Source organism: Ostrea edulis, chromosome 9 (genome assembly GCF_947568905.1).
Source record: "Ostrea edulis chromosome 9, xbOstEdul1.1, whole genome shotgun sequence".
Classification (NCBI taxonomy): Eukaryota; Metazoa; Mollusca; class Bivalvia; order Ostreida; family Ostreidae; genus Ostrea; species Ostrea edulis.
The window spans coordinates 46920555-46947558 of record NC_079172.1 but is presented as its reverse complement, the minus strand read 5'-3'; the positions used below and the strand labels follow the sequence as shown (position 1 = coordinate 46947558).

The 27004-nt window shown below is 34.4% G+C and overlaps 2 protein-coding genes and 1 long non-coding RNA gene across 10 annotated transcripts; 2 read left to right on the top strand and 1 right to left on the bottom strand.

Annotated features, from left to right (window-relative positions):
- LOC125658846 (uncharacterized) lies at positions 1–1400 on the top strand. The gene has a single exon (XM_048890273.2). It carries the CDS (start codon positions 59–61, stop codon positions 767–769), a length of 711 nt encoding a protein of 236 aa, XP_048746230.1. The 5' UTR covers positions 1–58; the 3' UTR covers positions 770–1400.
- Positions 1401–3132: 1732 nt separating this feature from the next.
- On the top strand, positions 3133–24776 carry LOC125658281 (shootin-1-like). 8 transcript variants are annotated; one of them, XR_008798605.1, is made up of 20 exons: positions 3133–3298; positions 4530–4582; positions 5845–5905; positions 6131–6225; positions 7194–7350; positions 7632–7729; positions 8070–8151; positions 8921–9015; positions 9389–9535; positions 10800–10935; positions 11529–11622; positions 13756–13808; positions 13951–13977; positions 14071–14177; positions 17511–17555; positions 18387–18443; positions 19321–19474; positions 19753–19789; positions 22619–22753; positions 24532–24776. XR_008798605.1 is itself a non-coding variant. In XM_056149410.1 (19 exons), the coding sequence occupies exons 1-18, from the start codon at positions 3232–3234 to the stop codon at positions 22717–22719; spliced, it is 1629 nt and encodes a 542-aa protein (XP_056005385.1). In that variant the 5' UTR covers positions 3133–3231; the 3' UTR covers positions 22720–22753; positions 24532–24776. The 8 variants fall into 8 exon arrangements, 6 of the variants coding, with proteins under 6 accessions (XP_056005385.1, XP_048745454.1, XP_056005386.1 ...); XR_007363676.2 differs by lacking the exon at positions 13951–13977; XM_056149410.1 differs by lacking the exon at positions 19753–19789.
- LOC130050188 (uncharacterized) lies at positions 3143–4942 on the bottom strand. Its single transcript, XR_008798606.1, has 2 exons — positions 4193–4942; positions 3143–3721 (listed from the first exon to the last, which is right to left on the bottom strand). It is a non-coding gene; the product is annotated as an uncharacterized LOC130050188 (long non-coding RNA).
- Positions 24777–27004: the final 2228 nt, after the last annotated feature.

Sequence of the window (27004 nt, the reverse complement as noted above, 5' to 3'; positions counted from 1 at the left end):
TCCGCCCTCTCTGGGATTTTAAACGTAACCGATCACAGAGTGAACCATCAGTTGCACCATGGCACAGAACAGAACACACGTACGTCCCCAGGACCCTTACAAACCCTTCCAGGACTACCTCGGCTTCAATGGCTTTACCTGGAATAAAGATCTAGTGACCAATCTCACTCGTTTAATGACATTTTCGCCATCTTTTCATGACGACAAAAGCAGTGATGGAAAATTTTTCGGCAATAGCTTTTCTCGGTTTCGATGTGTCGGCTCGTCCGCTAACAAGGGGGTGGGGAATTTCGATCCCCTGGACATCATCCGGAGGGATTCTTTGGAGGACTTCAGACATAACGGTCGAGACGTGGAGCTGGACGAACTGGACAGCTACCAGGTGGAGTTACGGAGACATTCGTCTATCTCCGTACAGCAGGAATCTACTAACCCGGTAGTTTTGGAAGTTTTGGCCTTCAAGGAACGGAAGAGGGCGGCCCGGAGAGCTAAGCTGAAGAACCTCTGTGTTTTCTGTAAGAACAACGGAGAAACTTCTGCAATCTACACAAGTCACGTGTTGAAGGACGCAGAAGGACGAGTTTGCTGCCCCATTCTCCGTAAGTACACATGTCCTCTATGTGGAGTGTCCGGAGACAACGCCCACACGATCCGCTACTGTCCGAAAAATGAATGCGACATTTCTACACCGAGTCTTATCCAGAGTAAAACAAGGCGAGTACTATGTGGAAAGCGTCGCCGCAGTAGTGACAGTGAGAATAGCAACTGATGACAACAATGAACAGAACACTAACTGACTTAATATTCCATATCAAAAGTTCTGAACAGTTGAAGGGACCACCCGGAGATGTTCTGTATTCCAAACGGAGGTCTGAAGGGACTGTAAATATTCCACACGGAGAGAATTTCTGTATTCCAAACGAAGAAGGTCTGAAGGGACTGTAAATATCCCACGCGGAGAGAAGTTCTGTATTCCACACGGAGAAGGGACTGTAAATGTTCCACGCGGAGAGAAGTTCTGAAGGGGCTAGAAATATTTTTAAAGTTGTGCTGAAAGTGTCACTGTGAACGCTATATTTTTATTGACAGTGAAAATCACCTTGTTTTTATGCTTGTATCGTCAAATGATTGATTTAAATTAGCGTACATATATATGATTTTTATGTAGATGACAAATTTTAATCTTATGATATCCCTGTTCTAGAAATGGTGCTAATTGAATTGTGTACAGCTAATCAAATCATGATTTTAGATTGATCTGTATTTACACAGATTACTTTTAATCGTATATTGTAGACGTTAGCTGAATTTGTACAGAATTGGTTTTAACAAAAATAACAGTATATTAGTGCTTTAACCCTACTCATATTCCCATAAATAAATTATTATATTGATTACTATATCATTATTGTAGTCTTCTTTTCAATCGATGACGTAATATTGACTGCCTTTTCAAAAGTGTTTTGGTGAAATAGTGTGGGGAAATTATACGTATTGAAGAGGAAGTGTTTGCATTGCCAACTTGGTTAGGGAACTTGCATGTGATGAAGCTACCATAAAAACGGAGCGTGTTTTACAGTAATTTGGATATTTCCATTAGGACATCAAAGGAGGTGGGTCTCTCGGACCGGGGTATACTCGCAGAGTTCAGTCCACGAAATGGTTTTTTTTTTTTTTTAAGTATACATGTATTTTATGTTTTATTTTAGATCATGCAAAATTCTTTATATACTATTTGGATAGTAGACATATGCATCGACAATTTTAAGATGGTTTTAAATTAAGTGACGGGAGTTCCGTAGTTTTAAGAAGAAAGTTTTCATTCCGATGTATTATCCAAGAAAAAGAGAAGGGTATTTTTTTTTATTATTATTGTTAAACATATTGCCCATGTGCGACCCAAGCGTTTCTAGTTATCATATACATGTATATCGGGTTCAGGTTCCATGTGTTAAACCCTATTTACACGATCTGATTTGTAAGATCTGACTCGTCATATCTTGCAAATCATGCCGTAAAGGCCTATAGGAAAATCATATCGTATGACGGATATAAAGTCCGATCGAACAGAGACCTGCTCTATTCCGTCTGGTAAGTCAGATGGTTTCAACGAATTAAAAACCAGGCCATAAAGGTTAATCTAAATACAGCACAAATAACACGTGGAATTTTCCCGAACTTTTGCTCTAAAAGTAATATTTAGATTAATTTAGAAATTAATTTGATATAAATATGTGTATTAAGATGTTGAGAAATCTTGGTTGAACATTTTAATTTCACGTGTTTTGACTAATCTAACAGATGTTATTTACCTGGAGTGGCCAGGGTCTACGAAGGTGCTAATTGCTATATCCCATGGCTCTCAAAGAAATACACAGAGACAGTGTCTCAGGGACCTCTGCAGAGTTTCTGTGGTCATAGTGTTTGAATAATGGTTGTAGTCCTAAGGGTAGCTGACTAAAAACAATTGAATTATGAGAAAAGAGCAGTTGTGCTATCAAAACTCAGGTATACTGGGCTTCCTGAAGATCTAAAGAATGCCTGTAGGTACTGGCTGTTATTGTTATCAAAACACCTCTCTGGGGTAGCTCCAGTTTAGTTTACTTTATTCACTCACAGCATATATTGAGGTACAATACATTTACAAATAGAATATATTATATGCAAGGTACACGTGAAAAAAGCAGGGAGTTGTTTTAGTTAAAGGAGGACAGAGAGAATTGGTCATATATTTTAGATATAAGGCCAAAAATAAAAATTGATTTGTTTGATGTACTCCGACCGACCCGTGAAAATCGCCCCTACCCAATAATTTTTTTCAGTATTTTAATTTTTTTTAAAATTTGGTTTCAAGGGAAATAGACATTGTTTCATTTTAAAGGTTTATATTCTCTAAGAAACTTTTTTGATGAATGTTTTATAGCAATAATTATTAAACCTGTCTTGTTTAATAAAAACATCAATAAATCTCTAAGTCTGCGTTTTTATGGCAATAATCAGTTTTTTCGATACTGCAAAAAAAAAAAAAATATATAAAAATACCTACCTACCTACATTTATGTGAGCAAGCCCAAAAAGCCATGTATGGGGTTATACGAAAAATTAGACAACAAAAACAAAAACCTTCCTGATTTTTCTGATCGGGATCGGGACTCAAACAAAAAACTTCCTGGTTGTAGGAAAATTGTCCTGTGACCTGTCTTGCCTTTGGAGAAGGAAGAATCGTATAAAATGGAACAGGGGGATTTTAAAGAGTTACAAGAGCGTTATGAGAAACTGAAAGCACTATCTAGTCAAGGTAAGCTAAGGATTTATGTATCACGGGGCCATTCATGGACAGATGTGATGCAGTGTAAGAGAGAACAGGAAGGGGGATGTAACAACCCATCTGTGATTTTTATTCCATTGACTTTAATTCCTCTGTTTTCCCTGTTATATGTGTTTTCTTCCTTGATTGTCTATCATTCTTACCTGGACATATATAACAATGAAAAGCACTGCCGCTTTCTGCAAATCCAAAAGAATATTTTTTACCTTTGGATCGACTGAGTTTTGAAAATTCTAGATAGCTATTTCAATATTTGATAGATGCGGTACTGTATACTGGAAATTTTTGCCCAATGTTATATTCACAGAATTAGAAAACATTGTCATTCCATTTTGAATTTACCTCAAAATTATTTGGTTATGAATTATGAAAATGAACTCAGTTTGATTTCACCTGTACTCTTTAACAGGTTGGGAACACTTCCCCTATATAGCGAGATATTCTCGCTAAAACGCGATTATCCCTCTCTAGCGAGAGTAAATATATCCCATACAACCGAGAAAAACACCTGTGGAATACGTCTCATCGTGTTTCACGTGAAAAGAAGAAAAAGTGCTAAAATATGTGATACTTCTGCAAATATATTAATCAAAACAAAATCACTAACGGTGTGTATTGGATTTCAGACTGCTTCTCTCTTACGCAGCAACTTTGATATGAAATTTCTTGACTATGTTGTCAATTTCATAGAAACAATTCGCTTCATGTTGGGTGTGTGTCGCACTTATTCAGCGTTGCACGGGATTTGCCATTATTTTCAATAAAGACGCCAAAACACCTGTTTATGGTAATATTTATTTCTCGCTAAAGAGGGATAATCGCGCTTTAGCGAGAATATCTTGCTATAGGGGAAGTGTTCCCAACCTGTTTAATAGTAAATTCGAAACTAAGCGATATAATTGCCTGTGAGCAAAAATGACAAAGTAAAACTGGGGAAAAAATTTCCTGATATATACAATGATAATTGCATACATCTTTTGAAAATATTAAATAAATCCCATAAACAATGTAAGTATGGTATGTATATTGAATTACTGAATCATTAAAAATCATTGATTTTTAAAAACGATTTATATAAAGTAAATTTTAAGCATGGTTATTTAGATCTTTGGAACTACATACACATGCAGTTATAAATAATAAAAAAAAAAGACATATATTTGCTATTATATTTATTATAATATTGATATTATATTTTCAGTTCTTGTGCAGTATGATGATTTGCTGTTTAAATTCCAAGAAAATGAGAAAGCGGTAAGATATGGAGATAATAATCTTGTAGATACATGTACACAACATTACTTATATTATGAACACAGATAGAGCTAGGTAATAATAATAATAATAGCCTTTATTTATCCAGGATAACACAAATTAGCATATACATGTAGCTGAGTTTCCATTGTGGTCCTGCATTAAAACATATACACAAACATAAAATTAACATCTAAAATTAGTATCTAAATATAAATACGATATAAAAGGAAAAGGGGGAAAAAATATAGCATAAGACACACCTAATTAGTTATCAAATTATTGCCTAAATATGAATATGATACATGACATAAAAGGAAAGAAGGAAAAATAGCATAAGACACACACACACACACAGTGCCATATATCACAACTACATTTGGCACACCTGAACAAAAAGAGGAAAAGCACGATGTTTAAGTGCTACTTCTATGAAAATATTCCATCAAATACACAGGTAGGGTTTCTGCATGCAGAGTCAGAGATTGTGAGATCTGAGTTAAAAAGGAAGTTGTCAATGAGGTTATATGTACATGTATATATATATATATCATCAGTAATGAAAAAATTAAATCATTTACATTCTGACTTTCTACTTCCCAGTGTTGTTGCAGAAGTCAATGAATGAATTGTTATAAAATTGTTACGTTTTACAAATAATACATACATGTATCTAATATAACAGTGTATTATGGCAAAATACATTATATATACTTGTGTTGTTTTGATGATAAATTTTAACATTTTTATATACTTGTGTTAGTTTTGATCATGATAAGTTTTAACGTTTTTTGATATTTATGTTGTATTAGCATTTTAACTTTAAATTTGATTTTAATAAGACATCTTAAGATTGTCATGGAAATTTGTGAATTATCTAAACAGGTTTTAATATAATTGCTAAAATGGCGTATCTGTCATTTAAATCTTCTCTTAAATCAATTCTGATTCTTTCATTCTGATCAAAAGTTGTATGTTCATATTTGCCTCAAAACGCAATGCAGTAACATATGATGAAATTGAAATCCCCTGTCTTCCCTATAGCTTTGCATGAAATTGATTACATTTTCATGAATTTATGATTGATTTACACTATGAAAAAATTCACAGGCTTATGATGTAAATATTTTCTCTACATATGTTTTTTGCATATTCGTTGACCTTAAGATTTGCATATTCACTGACCTTGATATTCACATATTCACTGACATGTATTTGACTGATTCTTCTGATTGGATTTTTCTCTCTCCGTTTTTATTTAGTATCATGGTGTTGTGCACAGACTGAAGCTCAGAGAAAGTCAGCTGAAAGAGATGAAGAAATGTACGATAACTCAATAAATCATCATTAAAGCAAATCTCTTGTGATATTAAATTTGATATAAAGATATTTGAGATTTGATTTACATGTATATCTATTTTAAAATAAGAATGCACATTTTATTTCGATTTTGGTTGATGCAATATATGGGGTTAAGCTCTCAATATCTTTTCACAAATGATTGTTTTAGTATGTGATAAATATTTGAGTTTTCTTTTGTACTTGTAGTGATTCAGCCGGCTATATCAGAGTATGAGAGAATGAAAATGAAGTATGAGATGGAGTTAAACTGTCGGACTCAGGCAGAAGTGTTTGCCACCAAGGTGAGAGTTAAAGGTCATTTTAACAAGATGGTTGATTCTCAGTTCTAAGCAACAGAGTATGCCTGTGCAGGACTCAAAGTAGCATCTTAATTTTTAGATTTTATTCTGTGAGTTAAAGTAAATTGCAACCAAAAATACATGTACCTGACTAGACAATGCTTCTAATGACAAAAAATTTTAATGACAAAGAATATCTGACTTGACCTTTTACACATTGGATTCTTAATGTACTCCATTATAATGGTTGGAAATTGACAACTGGGTTCTTCAAGACTTGAGACTGGTGTACTCGATCATCTTACTAGATATAAAGATTTAAATTAAGTGATGGCCAAATAAAAATCAGGTTTGCCAATCTCCGAGACAGGAAGTAGGCTCTTTTTAAAATAGGTAACTGCCAGAAATGTGGATGAATTAAGAATTTGTCATTCAATTGTCCAAAATGTCTGTGTCACAGTTATATTCATGATAAAGAATATAGAATCTTCTAATGGCAAGGAATTTATATATAATCAATATGTTCATCAAATTTATTATGCATGTATTGTTTTTGTCTTTGTTTTATGATTTTGATTATCTTTTTAGTCTTTTGAACTTAAATTTTAGAAAATAAAATTTAAAGCAGGTTGCAGTCTGAAAACGTAATTTTTAAGTGTATTATGAGGTTTGCTGTTGTTGTCGACTAAGTATTTTGAAATTAAAGATAATTAAGATTATGCCACTGTGCTGATAATTATTGGAGGTAATATTTCATGGTTACAGACTTTCTCTGTGAATATTATACGGCTGTCTGCCCATCCATTCTTTTGTGTTTGAAGCTTATATCTTGTACAAGGTGAGATGAATGACTGAAGGACATCACATTGAATTCGGAGCTCAGTTCTCAAAGTTTCTCACAATGTACTCATCCTCGTGATTATATATGTTGTGTGTCCTACTGACATGTCCAATTTCCACCTCCTTCACAGATTTCCACCCAGAACAAGGAGCTGAAACGACAATCCAAAATGTTGTTGGATCTCCAAGGCCCAAACCCTCCGGACATCACCAAGATGAACCTGGATCTAGATGAAAAGGAAGATTCCATGGAGGATTATCATCAGGAGCAGTCAGAGATGATTCAGAGTGAGTCCTTGATAAAATTTGAGATATAGAGTCCTGGATAATTCAGAGCAAGAATTTAATTACATATAGAGTCCTGGATAATTCAGAGTAAGATCTTGATTATATATAGAGTCATGGATAATTTAAAGTAAAGTCTAAGATCCAGACGTAAGTTAGTACTGCCCCAGAATTCAGAACAAGAACCAATCAAATGTAAGAATCCCAGGTAATTCAGAGTTCTACATGTAAACAGAGACATCAAATTTAGAGTAATTTGAAATTACCTGTAACATTTCTTTCAGAGCTGGAAGAGGAAATCGTCACCATTAAACAGGAACTGAGTGTGGTTAGAGAGGACCTTTTGATTGAGAAAGAACACTCCAGCAAATGGAAGAACAAGGTACAGTACAAGCTTAACTACTTAGTTATCTTTATCCCACATTCCACCTAGAAGGCACCAAAATACAAGAGAACTATGAAATCATTTAAATTCATGGGGCCAAATTTTGTGGATTACCAAGATTTTACATGTCTTTTGAGATGTAAATTTGTGAGTATGGCTTCTGTACACCAAAACAAGGAATTAATTTTAAGTTTAAAATTTGTCCACTAAAACTGAGATTCCACATTGTGTTAAATTACTCCACATACAATTCTTATATTCTTTCAGATTTTCTCTAAACAAAGAAGATGGCATAGCTTTTGATTCCATTTTAAATCTGAAATGTTGTATTTTATAGTTTGAAGAAATGAAAGAGAGTCAGGGTGAGACAGAGATAGTGGTAGCCCAGTACAAGGAAGCCATGAAAGACCTCTCTAAAGGTACTCAGCTGATTGTCGTCTGCTCGATTTAACAGACGTGTCTTGCCAAAATTTAACAGACGTGTCTTGCCAAATGTCAATAGAGACATACACCAAGCAGTGTCCCACATTTTAAAATTCATATCCCAACCACTGTATAGAGCTGTAAAGTTGTGCTTGAATTTGTTCATGTTTTCACGTAAATGCTGCTTTGTCTGAGTTAAATAATTCCAGAATAACTGTTAAACACACTTTCATTAGGTAAAATTTCTGTGGTTTTGATGTGATGGAATATATATGGGGTCTTGAATTCGTGGTTGAAGAATTGTTGTTCTGTAAGGTCATTTACTTTCTCCGGTTCATTGAGGATTTGAATTTGTTGCTATTTCCATACCACAGACACTAGTAATCAGATCTCAAAAAAACTTTTGTTCTTACTGCATTTCAAGTTTACTTTATATACAGTTTTCTTATCACTACCTATGTAGTGAAATTTTAAAAATGCAGCAGAAATAATGATGTGCTTTTATTTGCTTTTATATTTTGTTTTTTGAATAATTATGCACCTTCTCATTTTATGCATTTCTTCATTTTATGAATGGATCAAGAACAACTGGCCATTAAAACAACTCCCAAAATTTGACAGTTTTCCTTTGGGAATTTTTCACTTCAGTTTTGGAAAATTACAATTAATTTTCTGTTGCAACTGGGTCCTTTTACTGGACTTGGATGCAGTGGATATTGACCCCTACAGATGTTGCTTATATACATGATAAATTGTATACTGCAGTGTCTGAGGAGGCAGTGAAGGAGTATGAAGCATTGCAGCAGAAATATGAGTTGGAGCAGCAGTGCCGGTCTGGAGCAGAACAATTTGCTACAGAGGTAAACACTGCCAACCTGTCTTAAGCAACCTACCAATAGCAAGGACATTTTTTGAATAGTTACTTACATGTAATATAGGTGGTTTTTCAGCACAGATTTGGAACATTGATTAAAGTCATATAAGACCAGAAATCTCTGAATTTTGTACATATGGGATACCATCACATGTTTGACTTTAATTTTATTGATCAGTGGCCCTTTTCACAAAAAATCTTACAATTAAGATGAAGATTTTAAAACACTGTAGTTCATTTATGATTCTTTGCTCACATAGTTTTGAATGAGCAAAACTAAGTACATGTATATTTGTTTTTGACAATGGTGCTCTTCAATAAGTTATAAGTGTGGAAGATCCATCTTTTGTTCCTGTTAGATTCGGATTCAGAACGAGGCCATGAAGAAACAGAGCATGATCTTATTAACAGAGGCTGCCTCTGATCCCAAGCTGATGATGGCTCTGGCTGAAGTGGAGCAACTCACCCAGGAAATAGAAACCCAGAAGCAGAAATATGAGCAGGAGGTACTTCACCTCATATTAGATTTGTTCAACACTTTCAGAAACTATTTCACTGCACGTAGAATATGCCCAAAGATGATTCACTACTTTAGAGTTACATATTAAATTCAAATTACTCTAGGATTGAATTTATTCAGATGGAACACAAATTGAGTAAAAATTAAACAAGAATGAAAATTTCTCTTTATACAGTATACATGTGTACCTGTGTGATTGAGTTCTAATAAAAAAATCTGAAAGAAATAAAAGTAGAATGTAAATATAAGAAACAAACTTCATTCTTGAAAATATATGAAGCAAGATTGTGCGTCAGCATATTTTTCATGAAGCGCCAACACGTTATGATAATATTTCAACAAATGCACAATTTAATTGGACAATATAAATGTCAGCAAATTTATGGTTGGTCAGGAGAAAAATCCCAAATGAATCTCCCAAACTTAATGTTGAGGTAAACTCACTTTGAGGTACACCGAACACACCTGAAAAGATTGTCTGGACCAATCATTGAGCATCAAATTCTGATTATTAATAAGATGTAATATATATTCATGGACAATATTGATATTTAGGATGTACAATGTATTTTGTACAAAACTACATTTTTCGTAATTAAGCTCTATATAATTCTGATTTTAATTGATATTTCATTTTTCTACTGTGTAAGGCAGAATTTCTTTGATTTTTGAAACATGGTCATTACATTTATTTTTTAATGATGTTTTGAAAACAATAGCAAATTGACATAGAAAATATTTTCTATCAACACTTTCACTATATGCATGTACCTGTAATTAAACAGAATACATCTTCAAATGCATGTAATTTTGGTTTGACTTCAGTTATTTGTAAGAATATAAAAATTGCATGAATATTCATGGAAATTACATTCCTTGATGCTCTCGTGAAATCTGTTTGATGTGTGATTAAGAAAATAATGCCCTGAAAAAAATAATCATGATATTGCTTTTTTTAACAATATAATTTTTTATGAAATGTATAGTAAAAAGAGAAAGTGTACAAATGCACTGTGTATATTGTTTCATACTGTAAATAAGAAATGTTTTACAAAAATATTCTTGAAAATGACCTGACAAATGAGTTTGTATCCATTTTAAGTCCAGGTGCCAGAGTGGGTCCATGATGTGTTTTTCAAGTTTTACTTTAGAAAATGCAATTACTCAGGTGATATGCATAATATACCTTTCTATACCTAGGTTTTGAATTCTCTGGGGGGAAAATGAAATAATTTTTTTTCTGTCCATAGATTAAAGAGTTGAAGGAAACTGCGGAGGACAAGGTGTTTGAGGAGCCAGATAACTCTGCCTTTCAGGAGGAAATCAGGCGATTGGAGGAAAAGGTCAAAGTGTTTGAGGAACAGTATAACAAACTGCAGGACAAATGTAAGTCTAAAACACAGAGAATGCATATCTCCATCCAGAATCCCCATTTTCTCTTGGTAACAGTTCTCATTTACAAATCATTCCTAAAATAGAATTTACTCATGCCCATCGTTATAAAAACTATCTTTTGTATGAATTAGAGTGAAATTCAAGCTGTTTTGCGAAAGAGGCATCATTCGTGAAATAAAATTACTCACTTTTAATTTTCTGTTGCTACAATACATGTTTTAAAGATCTCTTGATTAACATATGACATGCGAATTCATGTTCAAGCAATTTGACATTTATACGAGTCATTTTGCCATATTAAGTACTTGTGTAAAATAAGTAATCTACATTATACAAGATTGTTTCTAGAGTATGTACTTGAATATCTTGTAGAGAAACAGAATATGAACTAATAACAAATCTTTATGGGCTATTTTGGCACTCTGTGTCCATGTATTATGTTGGGACATGCTTCAATCTTACTTGTTTTGTCAGTATGTAATCAATTCATCACTGGCAGAAACAATTGTGCTTTAATCTCTGTGAATTAAACGCCTGGCAGTGAAGCCATACTACTTTTAGCACTCTCTTATTTTACTTTGTAGACAAAGCCTTGGAGTTGAAGTTTGAAGAGGCAACACGACCACCACCCCCACCCCCTCCACCCCCACCCCCTTCCCTGACTTCCAAGTCTAAAGGGTAAGTAATCATTGGCTTCATCCCACAAGCAATTACTGTGGAATCATTAGAATTCGTGGTGGCTCAATTTTCGTGGAATTCCTGGGTACCCCTCACCCACGAATTTGTATCCTCAACGAATAAAGACAATTAGTATACAAGAATCTTACAAATATATAAATCCACGAAATTACGTCCCCAGGAACCCGTAAACATTCAGCAATCCACGAAAATTGGCCCCCACGAATTTAAATGATTCTACAGTATATTGCTTGAGTTCTAATTTACTACTCTTTGATATTAGATTCAAACCCAAGCGATATAATTGCTTGTGGCTTTGTCCAACATGTCCCCACCCCTATCATTGACCTGTAAATATACAGGGTAGGTAACCATCAGCTTTGTCCAAAAACTTTTCATAGTGGTATTGCTGGTAGATTTCAGTAATGTATAGTACAGATAGATTTTATATAATTACAGAGTCCCCCCTTATATATAAAGCCCCTCAAACATAAGTCCACCACTGATAATAGTATAGATAGAATTTATATAATTACAGAGTCCCCCCTAATATATAAACCCCTCAAATGTAAGTCCACCCCTGATAAAAGAAACTGACCTAGATAAGGAATAACAACTTTCTTTCAACCACAAAAATCAAGTCACAGCAACATTCATATTTTTCTCAAACCACAAAAGACTATATTATGAATAATATAAACAAGTTTCACAGTATTGTCATTTTGATGAATTCAGTTAAGGTATTCAATGTATAACTATCATATTTCATATCTAACACATGGATGGTGGAATTTTTGTAATCATGGTATCATTTTAGAGAGTTTGTTAATACTTATCATTTCCATTAGTGGAACTCTTCAAATTAAAGGCGCGTAAAGTCCTGCTACCGGGACAACATCATGTAAACACATTACTTAGGCATACGTAATATAAATTATGATATCGAATACATATTATATCCGACTGCAAACCACAACACTGATTAAAATTCTAAAGTCAAATTTAGGAATTGATTATTCTTACAAGAAAACAGACGAACTTATTAAACTATGTGAGGAAGAGAAGCTACTAAATTTGCCAAATATGACCGATATAAAGTGTCAATCGCAAGAAGAACTGTGAAGGGAAAAACCGATATGCACATCTAACACAAGAACTTTTCTTGTAATTAATGTGATGAAAATGTTTTTAAAGTTATTCTGTCAGACTATGAAGACATTATATTTTATCATAAAATTAGGACAGGTTCATATGGTATGGACTTGGTAATCGTACACGTACCCCCCCCCCCGTAATTTTCCATATTTTAGAACAAGTTATATACATGTATATGCCAAACTGCATTTTAGAAAGACGTTTATAACACTAATTAACACACCTAATACGTTTCCAAACTGCATCTAAGTTAATTTGAAAATTACAAAATATTGATGGACTTGGGTGTCCAGAGAACATCGTTGTTTGGAATTTTTAAAATAGGTGTGGTGGAGTTTAAAAAAACATGTAACATCTTTAATTAGATAGTGTTAGAATATTTGAAAAATGCAGTTTGGCATATACATGTACAAATGGTAATTTTATTTAAAATATACCATGTATTTTAACTCTTAAAAGGGGGGGGGGGGGTACTCTGAACGTTTCGTTTATGTCCCAGTAATCTCGTACTTTCTCGCGAGATTTGTGCATTTTCTTACCAATGACGCACAAGAGTCATCAAAGCGCGATAACTCCAACGAGCTGGTAATTAGAAGTATTCTCCACCATAGGAATTTACAAAATTTTGATTACTGCTTGATTTATTTTACCCTAGCATTTTTCATTGATGTCCATGGGAAGAGCTTGTTTTATAAAAATATTTTTAAAAGGCAGAATATTTTCATGCAAATCTTTTGGTGAAAAGTTCAATAATAAAACTTTCTCTTTATGAAGATATGAAATAAAATTAATCATTTACCGCACATATTTTAAGAAAATTAGTTTTTTTTTATTTAACCAATGGCAGATAAATCTTCCAAAAAGTTTCAAAATCAATATATTACATACAGCTAGACATACTTACAAAATATATTCAATGCTGGTAATTTTTTTTTTTATCAGAACAATTGTGCTTTAAGATAGAATGCAATTTTTCAGATTCTTATCTCGACTGAAAAGAAAGGACTCAAAGAAAAAGAAGCCTGTTGGTGGTAAATGCTTTATAAGAACCAGATCTCTCTCCTCTCTCTCTCTCTCTCTCTCTCTCTCTCTCTCTCTCTCTCTGAAAATGTACATCACATGTACAGTGAAACTAAAGAACTAATATTTGACTTGAGCTCATCCCTGACTTAGTTTTCAGGCAGGAAAGAGCATGGTTAAGCAAGTTATTTTTGCATATTTTGTGATCATGATTGTATTTGTAATCTTGTTTAAAATTAAAGAAACATTGATAATAATTAGAACTATTTTTAGCACAACATGCGGCTATGAATGACACATTTTCAAAAGCATTAGGTGAAATGATGGATCGCATCAACAGCGGAAAGCCACTAACATCCAGTGGGCGTACAAAACGCAGGGTAGGTATTCATTGTGTAATATTGAGGTCACTAATGTTCAGTTTGGGATACATTTCAAGACTTGTGGTAGGGATTTAGTTGTGTTGTCGAGACATAAATTTAGTATCTGTGAAAGCAGCTATTATGCGACACATATAAATATAGTTTTATTTCAAGTTTTTACTACATTCTCAATACTGCAGAATGCATTTTTATAATACGTATTAAAGCCCAAAAATATAAATAAAACACAATGAAATGTGGCTTAATTTGGACTCCTAAAATGACTTAATATTTTAAAGGACATTATCTTGATTTGATGAAGAGTGTATGCATAAAATTCTATTATGACAGTGTTACCAGGTACTGTAAACCAACTCTTATTCGCAGCTACTTTATTTCACGATTCACCTGTGGTAAACTGGTTCGCGGTGAGTCATTTTCACGATCGAGCTTTTTCGAGCCTAAGACAAACATTGAAGGACTGTTTCATGACGAGAATATTCGTGACAATGGGGTTCTTGCGAAATTTTCTCGCACGTGAATAAAAGTTGGTTTACAGTATCTGTATGAAGAAAATGCTGGTGATCTTAAGATACCACTTCATAAATATACTATTTGGGGGGAGGGGTGGGGTTTTTAAAGTTTTTGTGAGAAGTGCATATTTTTGTACCTTTTTACATACTAGATATTCAGAACAACTTAATGCTTCATTTTTGACAATGGCACAAAATTAGTTTCGAGTACTGTAGATGTAGTTTTCCTGCATGATACTTTGTTTCAGTTGATAGTACTTTTATAAAAATGCACATTATCTGGTTACTCATATATACCACTGTGTTTTCTTAGTCATTTTGCCATGTAAATGATAGTGCAAAATGGAAATTGCTAGATCTGACTTGTTGAAATAAGTTTGTCTTCAGTATTATCATGGGAATTGATATTTAAAATGAATATATTTCATATCTCATATGTAGTTATATATTTCTCAGTTTTCCCATAATCATGTTTAACATTAGCTAATAGATTTGTCTATTTTTAAATTACATTTTCTCTTTAATGTTATCAAGGGAGATTTTGACCAGGTATGTAAATTGGGTTCAGGAAGACTGCTAGAGATTGTAACATCCCGAGAACATCAGTAGTGGAATTTTATGTTGCGTATATGTTAATTTAATATTGATTATATGTTAATTTAATGTCGTGTATATGTAAATTACCTGTTACCCCCACACTTCCTGTAATTAGGTCACCTGAATTCATTCAGGTGACCTATTGCTATCTGTTTTTGTCCGTCGTCGTGCGTTAACATTTGAACATTTTCAGCTTCTTCTCTGAAACCCCTGAACCAATTTCAACCAATTTTGGCATATAGCATCTGTGGGTGGAGGGGAACAAAAATTGTGAAATTCGTGGTCCCTGCCCCCCTGGGGCCTGAGGGGTGGGGCAAAAACCATCAAAATGAGTGTAATTTTAAAAAATCTTCTTCTTTACTCCTGGACATCAAGAAGCCAAACTGTGGGCATAATTATAATGAGCGTTGAGCCCTCTACCAAAATTGTGAAATTCATGGCCCCTGGGGCAGGAGTTCTGGTGCTAGGGTGGGGCTCTATAAGTCATATAGTGAAAATGCATTATTTCTTTGAAAATCTTCTTCTCTGTCCTTGGGTATTAAGTAGACAAACCAATAGCATGGTTATGGTGAGCAAGGATGCCTCTTTCAAAATTGTGAAATTCATGGCCCCTGGGTCAGGGGTTCTGGTATTAGGGTGGGGCCCTATTGATCATATAGTGAAAATGCATTTTATTTCTTTGAAAATCTTCTCCTCTGCTGCTGGGTATTAAGTAGACAAACTAATAGTATGATAATGATGATCAAGGATGCTTCTTTCAAAACTGAAATTTATGGCCCCTGGGTCAGGGGTTTTGGTGCAAAGGCGGGGCTGATTGATTATATAGTGAAAATGCAATATTTCTTTGAAAATCTTCTGTTTTTGTCCGTCGTCGTGCGTTAACATTTGAACATTTTCAGCTTCTTCTCTGAAACCCCTGAACCAATTTCAACCAATTTTGGCATATAGCATCTGTGGGTGGAGGGGAACAAAAATTGTGAAATTCATGGTCCCTGGGGCCTGAGGGGTGGGGCAAAAACCATCAAAATGAGTGTAATTTTAAAAAATCTTCTTCTTTACTCCTGGACATCAAGAAGCCAAACTGTGGGCATAATTATAATGAGCGTTGAGCCCTCTACCAAAATTGTGAAATTCATGGCCCCTGGGGCAGGGGTTCTTGTGTTAGGGTGGAGCTCTATTGGTCATATAGTGAAAATGTAGAAATTCTTTGAAAATCTTCTTATATTGGTTTTATCTAAGGAGTAAATAACCCTTTTCTTTATGATGTCTCAGACCTAGGTTTTTTAAAAAGGATTATTGATTGAACGTAAAAATGACACATGTACTTCATGACCACATAGCTATTCAATGTTTCTTCCATCCAAAAGTAAAATTCTTATATTTAAACACAAACCTAATTCAAACATTGGAAGGTTGTTACATGATACTCAGGTGACCTATAAGGCCCCTGGGCCTCTTGTTCTTGTACATGTCGTCCATATGATATTTTGTACAAAATGGCACATCTACTTCTGCGTTCCTGTTGTGTGTTTGTTGTGGACCTGACAAGCTGTATGTCCTACATATCAAAGATTAATGGTCGTTAAATTTAGATTAAAGTCCAATGACCATAATCTCTAGATAATGACTCCTATATCAATTCAATAGAAGTGTTAATTGGAGAAAGTACAGTAAACTTGGAAATGATCACATCCATGGTGACTTTTCGCAAAATTTGTTATAATGGCAATATTGGTATCTTATTCTTACATGTTCTTTATTTCTTCAAAAATATTTTCGAAGTGGTTTAGTGTACATAAATTGTACATACGTGTACATGTGAAACTCCTTGTCCCTTCCATGAATATTCATATTAATTTCTTGAATGCATTGGAGAGGGAAAAAATGCATTTTGTCCTACATACTATGCATAAAAATGTTGCATTAGTTTTATGATAAAAAGAATATATTTGTGACTGTTATCTACAAATGTACTGCAGCGTGACGATAGCTCAGTGAAGGTACATGATTATATGTTGATAGCTCAGTGAAGGTACATGATTATATGTAGTCTGTGTGTGATTGTGCTCCGTCTTTGTCGAGGATGAGGAATGTATGCTGTGCATGGTTATGAGTTTGAACCTTGCCTCCATATTTTAGAGTTATTTAGTGTCTTAGTTCTGGTATATAATGAGAACACACACCATTAGGTAGTTTCTGTAATAACAAGGTTTGACTGTAGGGAACAAACACTAGTACTGGTGGACTGGGATCATTATCTGAGGAGGTACATGTATATTCCACTGACTACACGCTTAATTGGTGAATGCTGCATGGGAATGTACTCTTTCTAAACATCAGTATTGCTTAATGCATGTAAAATTCATATACATGTATTGATCCATTGATGTTCCCTGTGTATTGAGAAATCTCATTTACTTGAATGAAATTCCATTTTCTTTGTAAATTGTAAAACTAATTACTATTACAACTGCATATGCATATACAATTATAAATGGGATGAAATATTCAAGATCTACACTCAACTTTCTTTCACAGATGTCAGCTACATGATCTCCACTCCGTCCGTCTGTGTGTCTGTACTTGATCTTTCTATACACCTGCTATAATTATAGAATTTTTACAAATAACTACAGAACAGTATCCATTGTTAAAATGGAGACAAGACACAGGAATGGAGACACTGTAACACCTGTAGTGTTATGAATTTCCTAATCATTTCCCAAACCTCAACATTCAAGAAACATGCACTAATCATGCTTACATGTCACAGCTCCTTGTATGCACAAGCTTTGTGCTGGATTGGTAAAAAGAAGAGAAGGGAGAATTAAACAAATAGTGAATTGGCTGTATAATGATATTTATTGGATTCAATTCTAATGTATATGTATTGCAAAGTCATTTCATGTTAAGATAATGATCTGAGGTTCACTGTTTTCATAGAGTGGAATCTTATCCTAGATTTTTTTTTTTTTTTTTTTAGGAATTTGAATTCTGTGTGTTTACTTTACTTGCATGTTAGCACAGTACAAAATCAATGATTAAATGTATTTGATCTGATGTGGACGTTTATAAACCCAGCATTTTCATTTCACAGCCTTCTGAGGTAGCTGAGTCTGAAAATGGGGCTATGAAAGAACTGAACAACATATTAGTGAGTAGACTGAGGATTTCTTGTCTTCATGGCAAAATCTTTACTGCAAAGTGTTATAAGATAGAGGGAAATTAAAAAGGGTAGACATAAAGAGATGGAAAAGGGAAAATAAGAGGAATGGAATAGAATAGAAAAAAGGAAGAGAAGGAAGAAAGAATGATGGAAGAAGGGAGAGAAAGAGGAATGGAAGACAAAGAGGGATGGAAGAGATGGGAGGGGTGGAAAGGAGAGTTGAAAGAAGAATGGAAAAGGAGAAAGGGATGGAAGAGAGAAGAGAAAAAAGGATGGATGAAAAATACATTTGGGAGGGAGGGAGGAAGAAGGATGAAAGAGGAAAGAGAAAGAGGGATGGAAGAGGAGAAGGGAAAGAGGGAAAAGAAAGAGGGATGGAAGAGGAGAGGGAAAGAGGGATGGAAGAGGAGAGGGAAAGAGGGATGGAAGAGGGGAAAAAAGAGGGATGGAGAAAAGGGGAGAGAAAAGCTTGCAAAAGGAGAGAGAACGAGGGATGGAAATGGGGAGATAAAGGCTTGGAAAGGGAGAGGGAAAAGCTTGGAGAAGGAAAGAGAAAAGCTTGGAAGAGGGGAGAGAAAAGGAAGGAAGAAGGGAGAGAAGGGGATGGAAGAGGAGGGGATAGAAGAGGGTTTGAAGGGGAAAAGAAAGAGGAATGGGATATGAGAAAAAGTGAGTTTGAAGAGAAAGAGGAATAGAATTGGGGAGAGAAAGATGGAGGATAGAGAGAGGGATGAAAGAGATGATGGGAAGAGAGATGAAATAGGGAAGGTGGATGGAAGAGACAAGATAACAGGGATATAAGAGAAACGGACAGATGGAGAGTTGAGAAATATCCATGCCTTTCATCATGTTTTTTTTAATACAGAATAAAATGAAGCGAACTCAGAGCGAGGCAGACCTAACCGGTCTGGGAGGTGGTGGCCTCAGGGGTAATGAATCAACACCAGACACCCCAAAAGAGTCCACCATTAAGTTCTCTCTGAAAAAAAGAACAATTTCTGTGGATTCTGGAATCCCAGGTAATGTGTCAGATAAACAATTACATATACATATTGCTGTTCTAATGGGTTTGGTTCTAATTCAGTGTTTAATGTTACACAGCCACAGTGCCACTAGATGATGCTATGTATTCTTGGAATAGATTTAATGTATGTAGTTGTTTTATCATCAATGGCGTGGTCCACCCATCTGTAAATGAATAAGACATCAGTATTATATCAATGTAGTGCAGGCTTTTATATTGAATTTGGGAATTAAATTTTGATTGTTTTTAATTTATACATGCGGTGTGTAACAGATGCGTTGCATCAGACATTTGACCAAACTGGGCAAAAGTAAGAATGTCTTTTATGATATGGCTTTAAAACTTTTTCATATTACACATGTATATGTATATAACTTCTGTTTTGAATGTTCTGAACATATTTATTATTGGACTGGATAAATTGCTGCGATTTCATTGGCTGTAATCTCATATTCATTTCAATGAATAGAGAATACATGGCAAAATGTGTTACAGTATTTCAAATCATATTGGTCTGAGACTCTGATATCAATCAACCCACAGGTCAAGGCCCTGTGAAATGATATTGGTGGAGAGTTGATATGACACTAGATCCAGAATTTGCCATGTATTATAGGGTTATTGAACTTATATTGGTGAATATTTGACAGCCAACGAGTGCCAATATTCACCTATATAAGTTCAATAACCCTTTTATTATATAGCTAAAGTATTTAGTTGTTAAATTATATCCCTTTTCACTCAAACTACTCCAAAATAGACGAGAATTCATCAATATTGGCAGTGTGCAATAACAGCATGCACTTCTAAACTGTTCAATATTTAACCCGTCATTAATGCATGAAGCAAACTGATTTTGTAAATGGGGACATCATAATTTATGTACAGTAAAACATTTTGCTTAAGTAAATATTAAATACCGGCTCTTTCAGATTCGGAGGACCGTCGTCTGCCATTTTGGCTTGTTTACGTCGTTACAGTAACGTCAATATTGAACGCTCATACTCGGAATGTTTCGGGCGCATACAATTTATGCAATGCAAAGTTAGCGTTCAATAAATTCTCAGGATATTGAACGCTAACATTCTCTAGATTTTACGCAGATTTTATATTAGACTATTTATTAGGTATATAATAATGTCATTTTATTATACATCAATCCGGAACTAAAGTGAAACTGGTATTTTACATTCCTCAGTCTTGTAGTATTTGTAAAAGTACTTCGATACTGGGATGATATTTTCTTAATATGTAAAAAGCAATAATACTTTTTCAATTTTAATGTTCAATTTAAGGTTAAAACATTTCAAATATTGAATTTAAAACAACATTCCAATGTTCTCTGTTGCTACATTGTCCTCTGTATTTAGTACAATAGATGTCAAACAGCAGTCATCCAATGCTTGAAAATTAACGGAAACAAAAGTCATTATTTACTTTTTAAAGGGGCATGGACACTATTTGAACTGAAAATTTTCAAATTTTCTTAAGTCACCTGAGTCACTCACGTGACCTATTGCAAATGGTCTGTGTCTGTCGTCATGCTTCATCCGTTGTGCGTTAACAATGAGCATTTTTAACTACTATTCCAATTCTTTTCAAATTTGGTTTGAGGCATTATAAGGATGAGGGGGACATGAATTGTAAATTTCAGGACTTCTGCACCTCTAGGGCCTGAAGGGAAGCAAAAACTGCCAAAAATTGACTAATTTTCAAAAATCTTCTCTACAACCACATACAATGTATGTCTAAGAAAGACTAAATGCATAGTGATGAAGAGCAGGAAGGCCTCTACCAAAATTTTTAATTTCATGATCCTCGGGGTAGAGTTTCTGACTCAAGGGCAGGGGCAAATGGTACATAGAGTTTATGTGTAAAATATTTAAATAAAATCTTTAGTGCTTTTGATACTAAATTGAAACTGAATGAATATTTAGAAAGAGCAGGTAGTCCTCAACCAAAATTTGTAAATTTGATGATCCCAGGGGTAGGGGTTTTGGTATCAGAGTGGGGCCAAAATGGTCAGTTATTAAATGTGTGAACAATAGAACTTTTTCAACTTCTTCTAGATAACTACCATTGCAATTCTTTTCAAATTTTGTATGAAGCATCGTTGGAACAAAGGGGGGGGGGGGGGTGGGTGGGGGGGCTGATTGTAAATTTCTGGATTCCTGCACCTCTGGGGCCTAAGGGTGGGGCAAAAATTGACCAATCAGTACCTTTGAAATTTACAGCTTACACGTATGTGAAAGTGTCCAAACAGCAGCTGCTGACTTAACCTATTCAGTACTAGTTTTGACTGGATCTATACAAGCTGCTGACTTAACCTATTCAGTACTAGTTTTGACTGGATCTATACAAGCTGCTGACTTAACCTATTCAGTACTAGTTTTGACTGGATCTATACAAGCAGCATCTCTGCTCTACATTTATCTGTGTTGTGTTCAGTCCTTGTTTCCTGAAATGGATTTTTGTTGTGGATTAAACAAACAATATAATTTAATTGGAAACATACATTGAAATGTACATATATTTCAGTGAATGTAATTAAATTGTTAATTTTGTACACATAGAATATGAGACTGGTTTTCAAATATCATGTAGTATCAAAAATTTCTTGTTCAAATATGTTCACGTCTCCTTGGCAACTCTGAAATCATCTTCATGAATACATTTATATAGACATATAACCAGCCTTAATTATCTTGATTGATTCCTACTTATCTTATTGGCATGTTCAATTCCATTTATCATGTTTTTATTGTGTAATATATTTTTTTAAATAAACATGGACATCTTATTGCATGTCAACTAAATTATTTAGGAATAAATCTTTGGCAATTCAGGCATTGATAATGGATGAACTTCGAGTTTAACTTGCACAAATTATTCACTCACTGTTTTATCATGACTACATGAATTAAAATTTTATTCTATGTGATGCAATAAATTCCTTTTCAAAACCAACTTGCAATGAACATTACTAATTATTGAAGGTATTGAATTGTTTGACTTGGTTTTAAATAATTTTGCAAGTGTTGAAATTCTACCTGCTGAAAAAGCTTATCCCCTATTTGCCCTCAGGGATACAGTATTTATCTGATACATTATTTTTACTCATTAAATATATGTATTACAGAAAAACAAGAGGAGAAACCGGAATTCCTGACTGCTAATTTCAAGTTGAGAGGGGGCCGTTTACAGCATCTGTTGAAGCCTGCGGATGAGAACAACAAATAGACCAGAACCTAGAACAACAAATAGCCCAGAACCGGTAATTGTGGGCTTTTAAAACTAAAACTTTAATATCATGGGCTAGTGTCGATTCTATTTTATAGCTATTCTGATCACCAGTTGTCCATTTGTCTGTAAACTTTCACATTTTCATCTTCTTCTCCAGAACCACTGGGCCAATTTCAGTCAAACTTGGTACATATCATCCATTTGTGAAGGGGGTTCAAGTGTGTTCAAATAAAAGGTCATGCTCCCTTCAAAGAGGAAATAATCACAAATGCAAAAAAGGCGTTGGGTCATTTAAAAATCTTCTCATAAAAAATCACTGGTCCAGAAAAGGTGAAATTTACATGAAAACTTCCTGGCATAGTGGAGATTCAAGTTTTTAAAGATCATGACCCCTGGGGTTAGGATGGGGTCGCAATAGGGGATCATAGTTATACATGCGGATATATAGGGAAAATCTTTAAACATATTCTAAAAACAGCGGAGATTTAAGTGAATGCTTTCTGATATAGAGTAGATTCAAATTTGTTCAGATCATGGCCCCCAAGGGTAGGGTGGGGCCACATTAGGGGATCAATGTTTTACATGCAGCAGATATATACAATGTAGGAAAATATTCTCCAGAACCACTGGGTCAATTTCAATCAAACTTGGAACAAATCATCCTTGGGAGAAGGGTATTCAAGTTTATTCAAATGAAGGGCCATGCCCCCTTCAAAGGGGAGATAATCACAAAAATAAAAATAGGTGGTGTCATTTAAAAATGATCTCAAGAACTACTGGGCCAGAAAAGCTTAAATTTACATGAAAGCTACCTGAATTAATGGAGATTCAAGTTTGTAAAAATCATGACCCCAGGGACCAAACTTGGCACAAAGCAACCTGAGATTAAATATTTTGTGTATAGACTCTTTATGGCAAGACCTTGTACACAATGGTGTTTGATCTTTGGACCTTAGAGTTGACCTTTTTAAAAAGAAAATTCTTACCTGTTCAATATCTCCTGAACTGTTTTAGGTATGGCTTTCATATTTTTTATATAGGCTCTTTATGACAAGAGACCTTATTATCTTTTTAAGCTTGACCTTGTGACCTTGACCTGGAAGTTTGACCTACTTTTTAATATCTTACCTATTCAATATTCTGAACTATTTAAGATAGAGCTTTCATATTTTGTATGCAAGGTCTTCATATCATACCATGATCTTATCCAGAACAACAAGATCATGTTAGACATATTGGTGTTGAGGCATCTCTGTGTTATGTGAATTCATTTTCAGTGATGTTGTGATCCTTTGGGGTTGGTTGGGGTCACAAGATAGGGTCCAAATTTTTCATGGGAATAAAGATTGATAAAAAAAAAATCTTTTAAAAATCACAACAGCTGAACAATGGCAGGGCCAAGTTGACTCAGGTGAGCAATGTGGCTCATGGGCCTCTTGTTCTAAAGATATATTTGAATTTTGATTTATTTTTAAGGAGATATACTACTTTGTCATAATGACTGACTTCCTTTTAAAACACAAATGAAAATACAAATATCTGCAATATTTCTATACTAGTATTCCTTTTAAATGGAATCACGTAGCTAGGTAGCTCAGTCAGTTAATGTGTTGATTGCTGATCTGTGGATTGCAGGTTAGAGTCCAGAAGGGATTTTAATCCCCCCCTGCATTTTTTTGACGAAATAAAGTGAATCTAAAAGTTATCAAACTATTATTGTACATACATGTATCCTCCACTTTTTATCCATATCAACTTTCTGTGGTGTTACTCATCCTTATTAATAAGTTTTGTATTTTCTGTTTACAGAATGTTCCATTGCATAAAAACTACAAGCTGGAATTTCAAGACATGTTTTAATTACAATTTCTCCATGGACCATGTAGCTGGAATATATTGTGAAAGAACATATATCTAAAAACTTTTGAATAACACTGTAATTAAATGTTAAAATGTGTATATCTCTATCTGTATTTATATTTTCAGTTGTACATGATTTTCATAAATCACATTTAATCATATTATATTTAATATAATTGTCAAATCAAAAGTTATATGTTGTTTTGTTTTTTTTGCAATGCTTTTCAATGCATAAATTCATATATTGATTCAATACTTTGTCAAAGGTGATTTAACATTATTATGCTGTCGTGTAATTAGCAACATACTGTAATGATCAACTGCATTTTTATAATAAAAAGCTTTCTTAGAAACTGTACAAAGGATGAATTTTACTCCTACAATATATTCGGAAATCAGTGTACAATAGACATACAATAGAGAGAATATCAGGATAGGAGTGTAGCGGTCAGTTCAATCGCTGGTGGTCAGATACATGTAGCTCTGTTAGTAGAACACCTGACTAGAGATACAGGGGGCCTGGGTTTGAATCCTGGTCTGGTCAATTGCATTTTCTCCCTTCCTGTTACATTTTTAAATGCCATATATAGACCACCCCTGGATTTGCAGGTGAAAGTCCTGCAACGAGCAAAGGGAATCTGGGATGTGTGTCTTCAAGAGTGGAGACATTTAAGTAGGGAGGAATCTAGCAGTCAGAAGGGGTTAATTGCTGGTGGCCAGATGGCTCAGTTGGTAGAGCACCTGACTAGAGAATCAGGAGGTCCGAGTTCAAATCCCGGTCTGGTCCTTTGCATTTTCTCCCTTCCTGTTACATTTGGTGCCATTAACCACCCCTGGACTTGCAGGTGAAATTCTTGCCAGGGGCAATAAATAAAACAATCTGGGTTGTGCGTCTTTAAGGTAGGTAAATACTATTAGAAATTTCTGTCAATCAAAATTTTTTTTCATTTAAATAACTTTAACAACTCATAAACTAACTTAAAAACCCATATTAGACATACCTTTGCGGGTTTATTTTTATACTATGTGCTACAGAGCACATATACCCCCAAATGCAAAAGCCAAATTTTAACACAAGAATGCATGATCTCATGTTTTATTAAAAATATGCACCAAAGCACATTATATCAAGCTATAATATATAAAGACCAATAGCTATTCATTTACTGAGAGAATTTTTAAAGATATTCAATTGAAAACATACACAATTGCTGTTTAATCTGCGTACATCCTTCAGAAAAAAATCACAGAATATCGCAATTTTGAAAAATTCTCAAAATCTAAATTGTTTACATGCCAGTTTTTCTTTAAAAATATTTAGAATTATATATAAGGTTAACAATAAAACATATTTTACCATAGTTGACCAGAGATATTTTGCAAAATGGTCTCTTGAATACGTAAACCCCCATTTTTAAATTTAAGTTTTACAATTATTCTTTGCACACTTTGAAAATAGTATATTGTTACAGCAAATACAGTCTTAAAATCAAGATTAACAGAATATGACAATATATATACAGTGTATATGTAAAACATACTGAAAATTTTGTCCCACCAGACAATTAGAACATAAGGAGTGGGGGGGGGGGGGGGGGGGGGGACCCCACCCCTTCCTTTTTCTCACAATTTTTTTTTTTGGTGTATGTGTTATTCTTTTTTGGTTTGGCTATCAATCATATCATACATAAAAATACCTACATGCTATCTCATACTTATAGGAAAAATAAATATAGTGTAACATGTGTAGATTCTAGCAACTACAGCTCATGTACAAATAATTTTGTTTCTTGAAAATACTTGTGAAGAGGAGTTCAAATATTCAACAACTTTACTGATACTGTTCTGAGGATTTATAATTCTTGGTTTCTTTGAACCAAAACACAAACTCACTAAAAACAGTTTGAATTCCACTGTGAGGGTCACGCCTATGTATGATTTTTAACTTGTTCAGGCTTAGATTGCAAGCTATGAGCCTTTTAGAGATCAGTGTAGATATTACATTGCTTTGTACCATTGGAGCTAGTGAGGACTTGACACTATAATAAATCATGGTAAATATATCTAAGATTCACATTTGAATGCTAAATTTGACTCGTACAGTTCTCGTAAACTACAAACATCAGACAAAGAAGTTATAACTGGAACTTTCTAGTCGGTGTTTAAAATTTAAAACCGGATACGTAAAAGCACGGACTTTCCTTAACGACTAAGACAATTTAAGGAGGGAGGAATGTAGTGGTCTGCCTAGTTTGATCACAAGTGGCAAGAAAGCTCAGATGTTAGAGCACCTGACTGGAGATTTAGGGGGCCCAGGTTTGAATTCTGATCTGGTCCGTTGCATTGCTTTCTGTTCTTGCTACATTTGGTGCGGTAGACCAGCCGTCCCTGGAACTAACAGGCGAAAATGCCTGCCAGGGGG

Coding starts and splice junctions, on each gene's coding strand:
- LOC125658846 (XM_048890273.2), top strand. CDS start 59: ATGGCACAGAACAGAACACACGTACGTCCCCAGGACCCTTACAAACCC.
- LOC125658281 (XM_056149410.1), top strand. CDS start 3,232: ATGGAACAGGGGGATTTTAAAGAGTTACAAGAGCGTTATGAGAAACTG. Junction 9,016..9,388: donor CAGAACAATTTGCTACAGAG/GTAAACACTGCC, acceptor TGTTCCTGTTAG/ATTCGGATTCAGAACGAGGC. Junction 9,536..10,799: donor AGCAGAAATATGAGCAGGAG/GTACTTCACCTC, acceptor TTCTGTCCATAG/ATTAAAGAGTTGAAGGAAAC.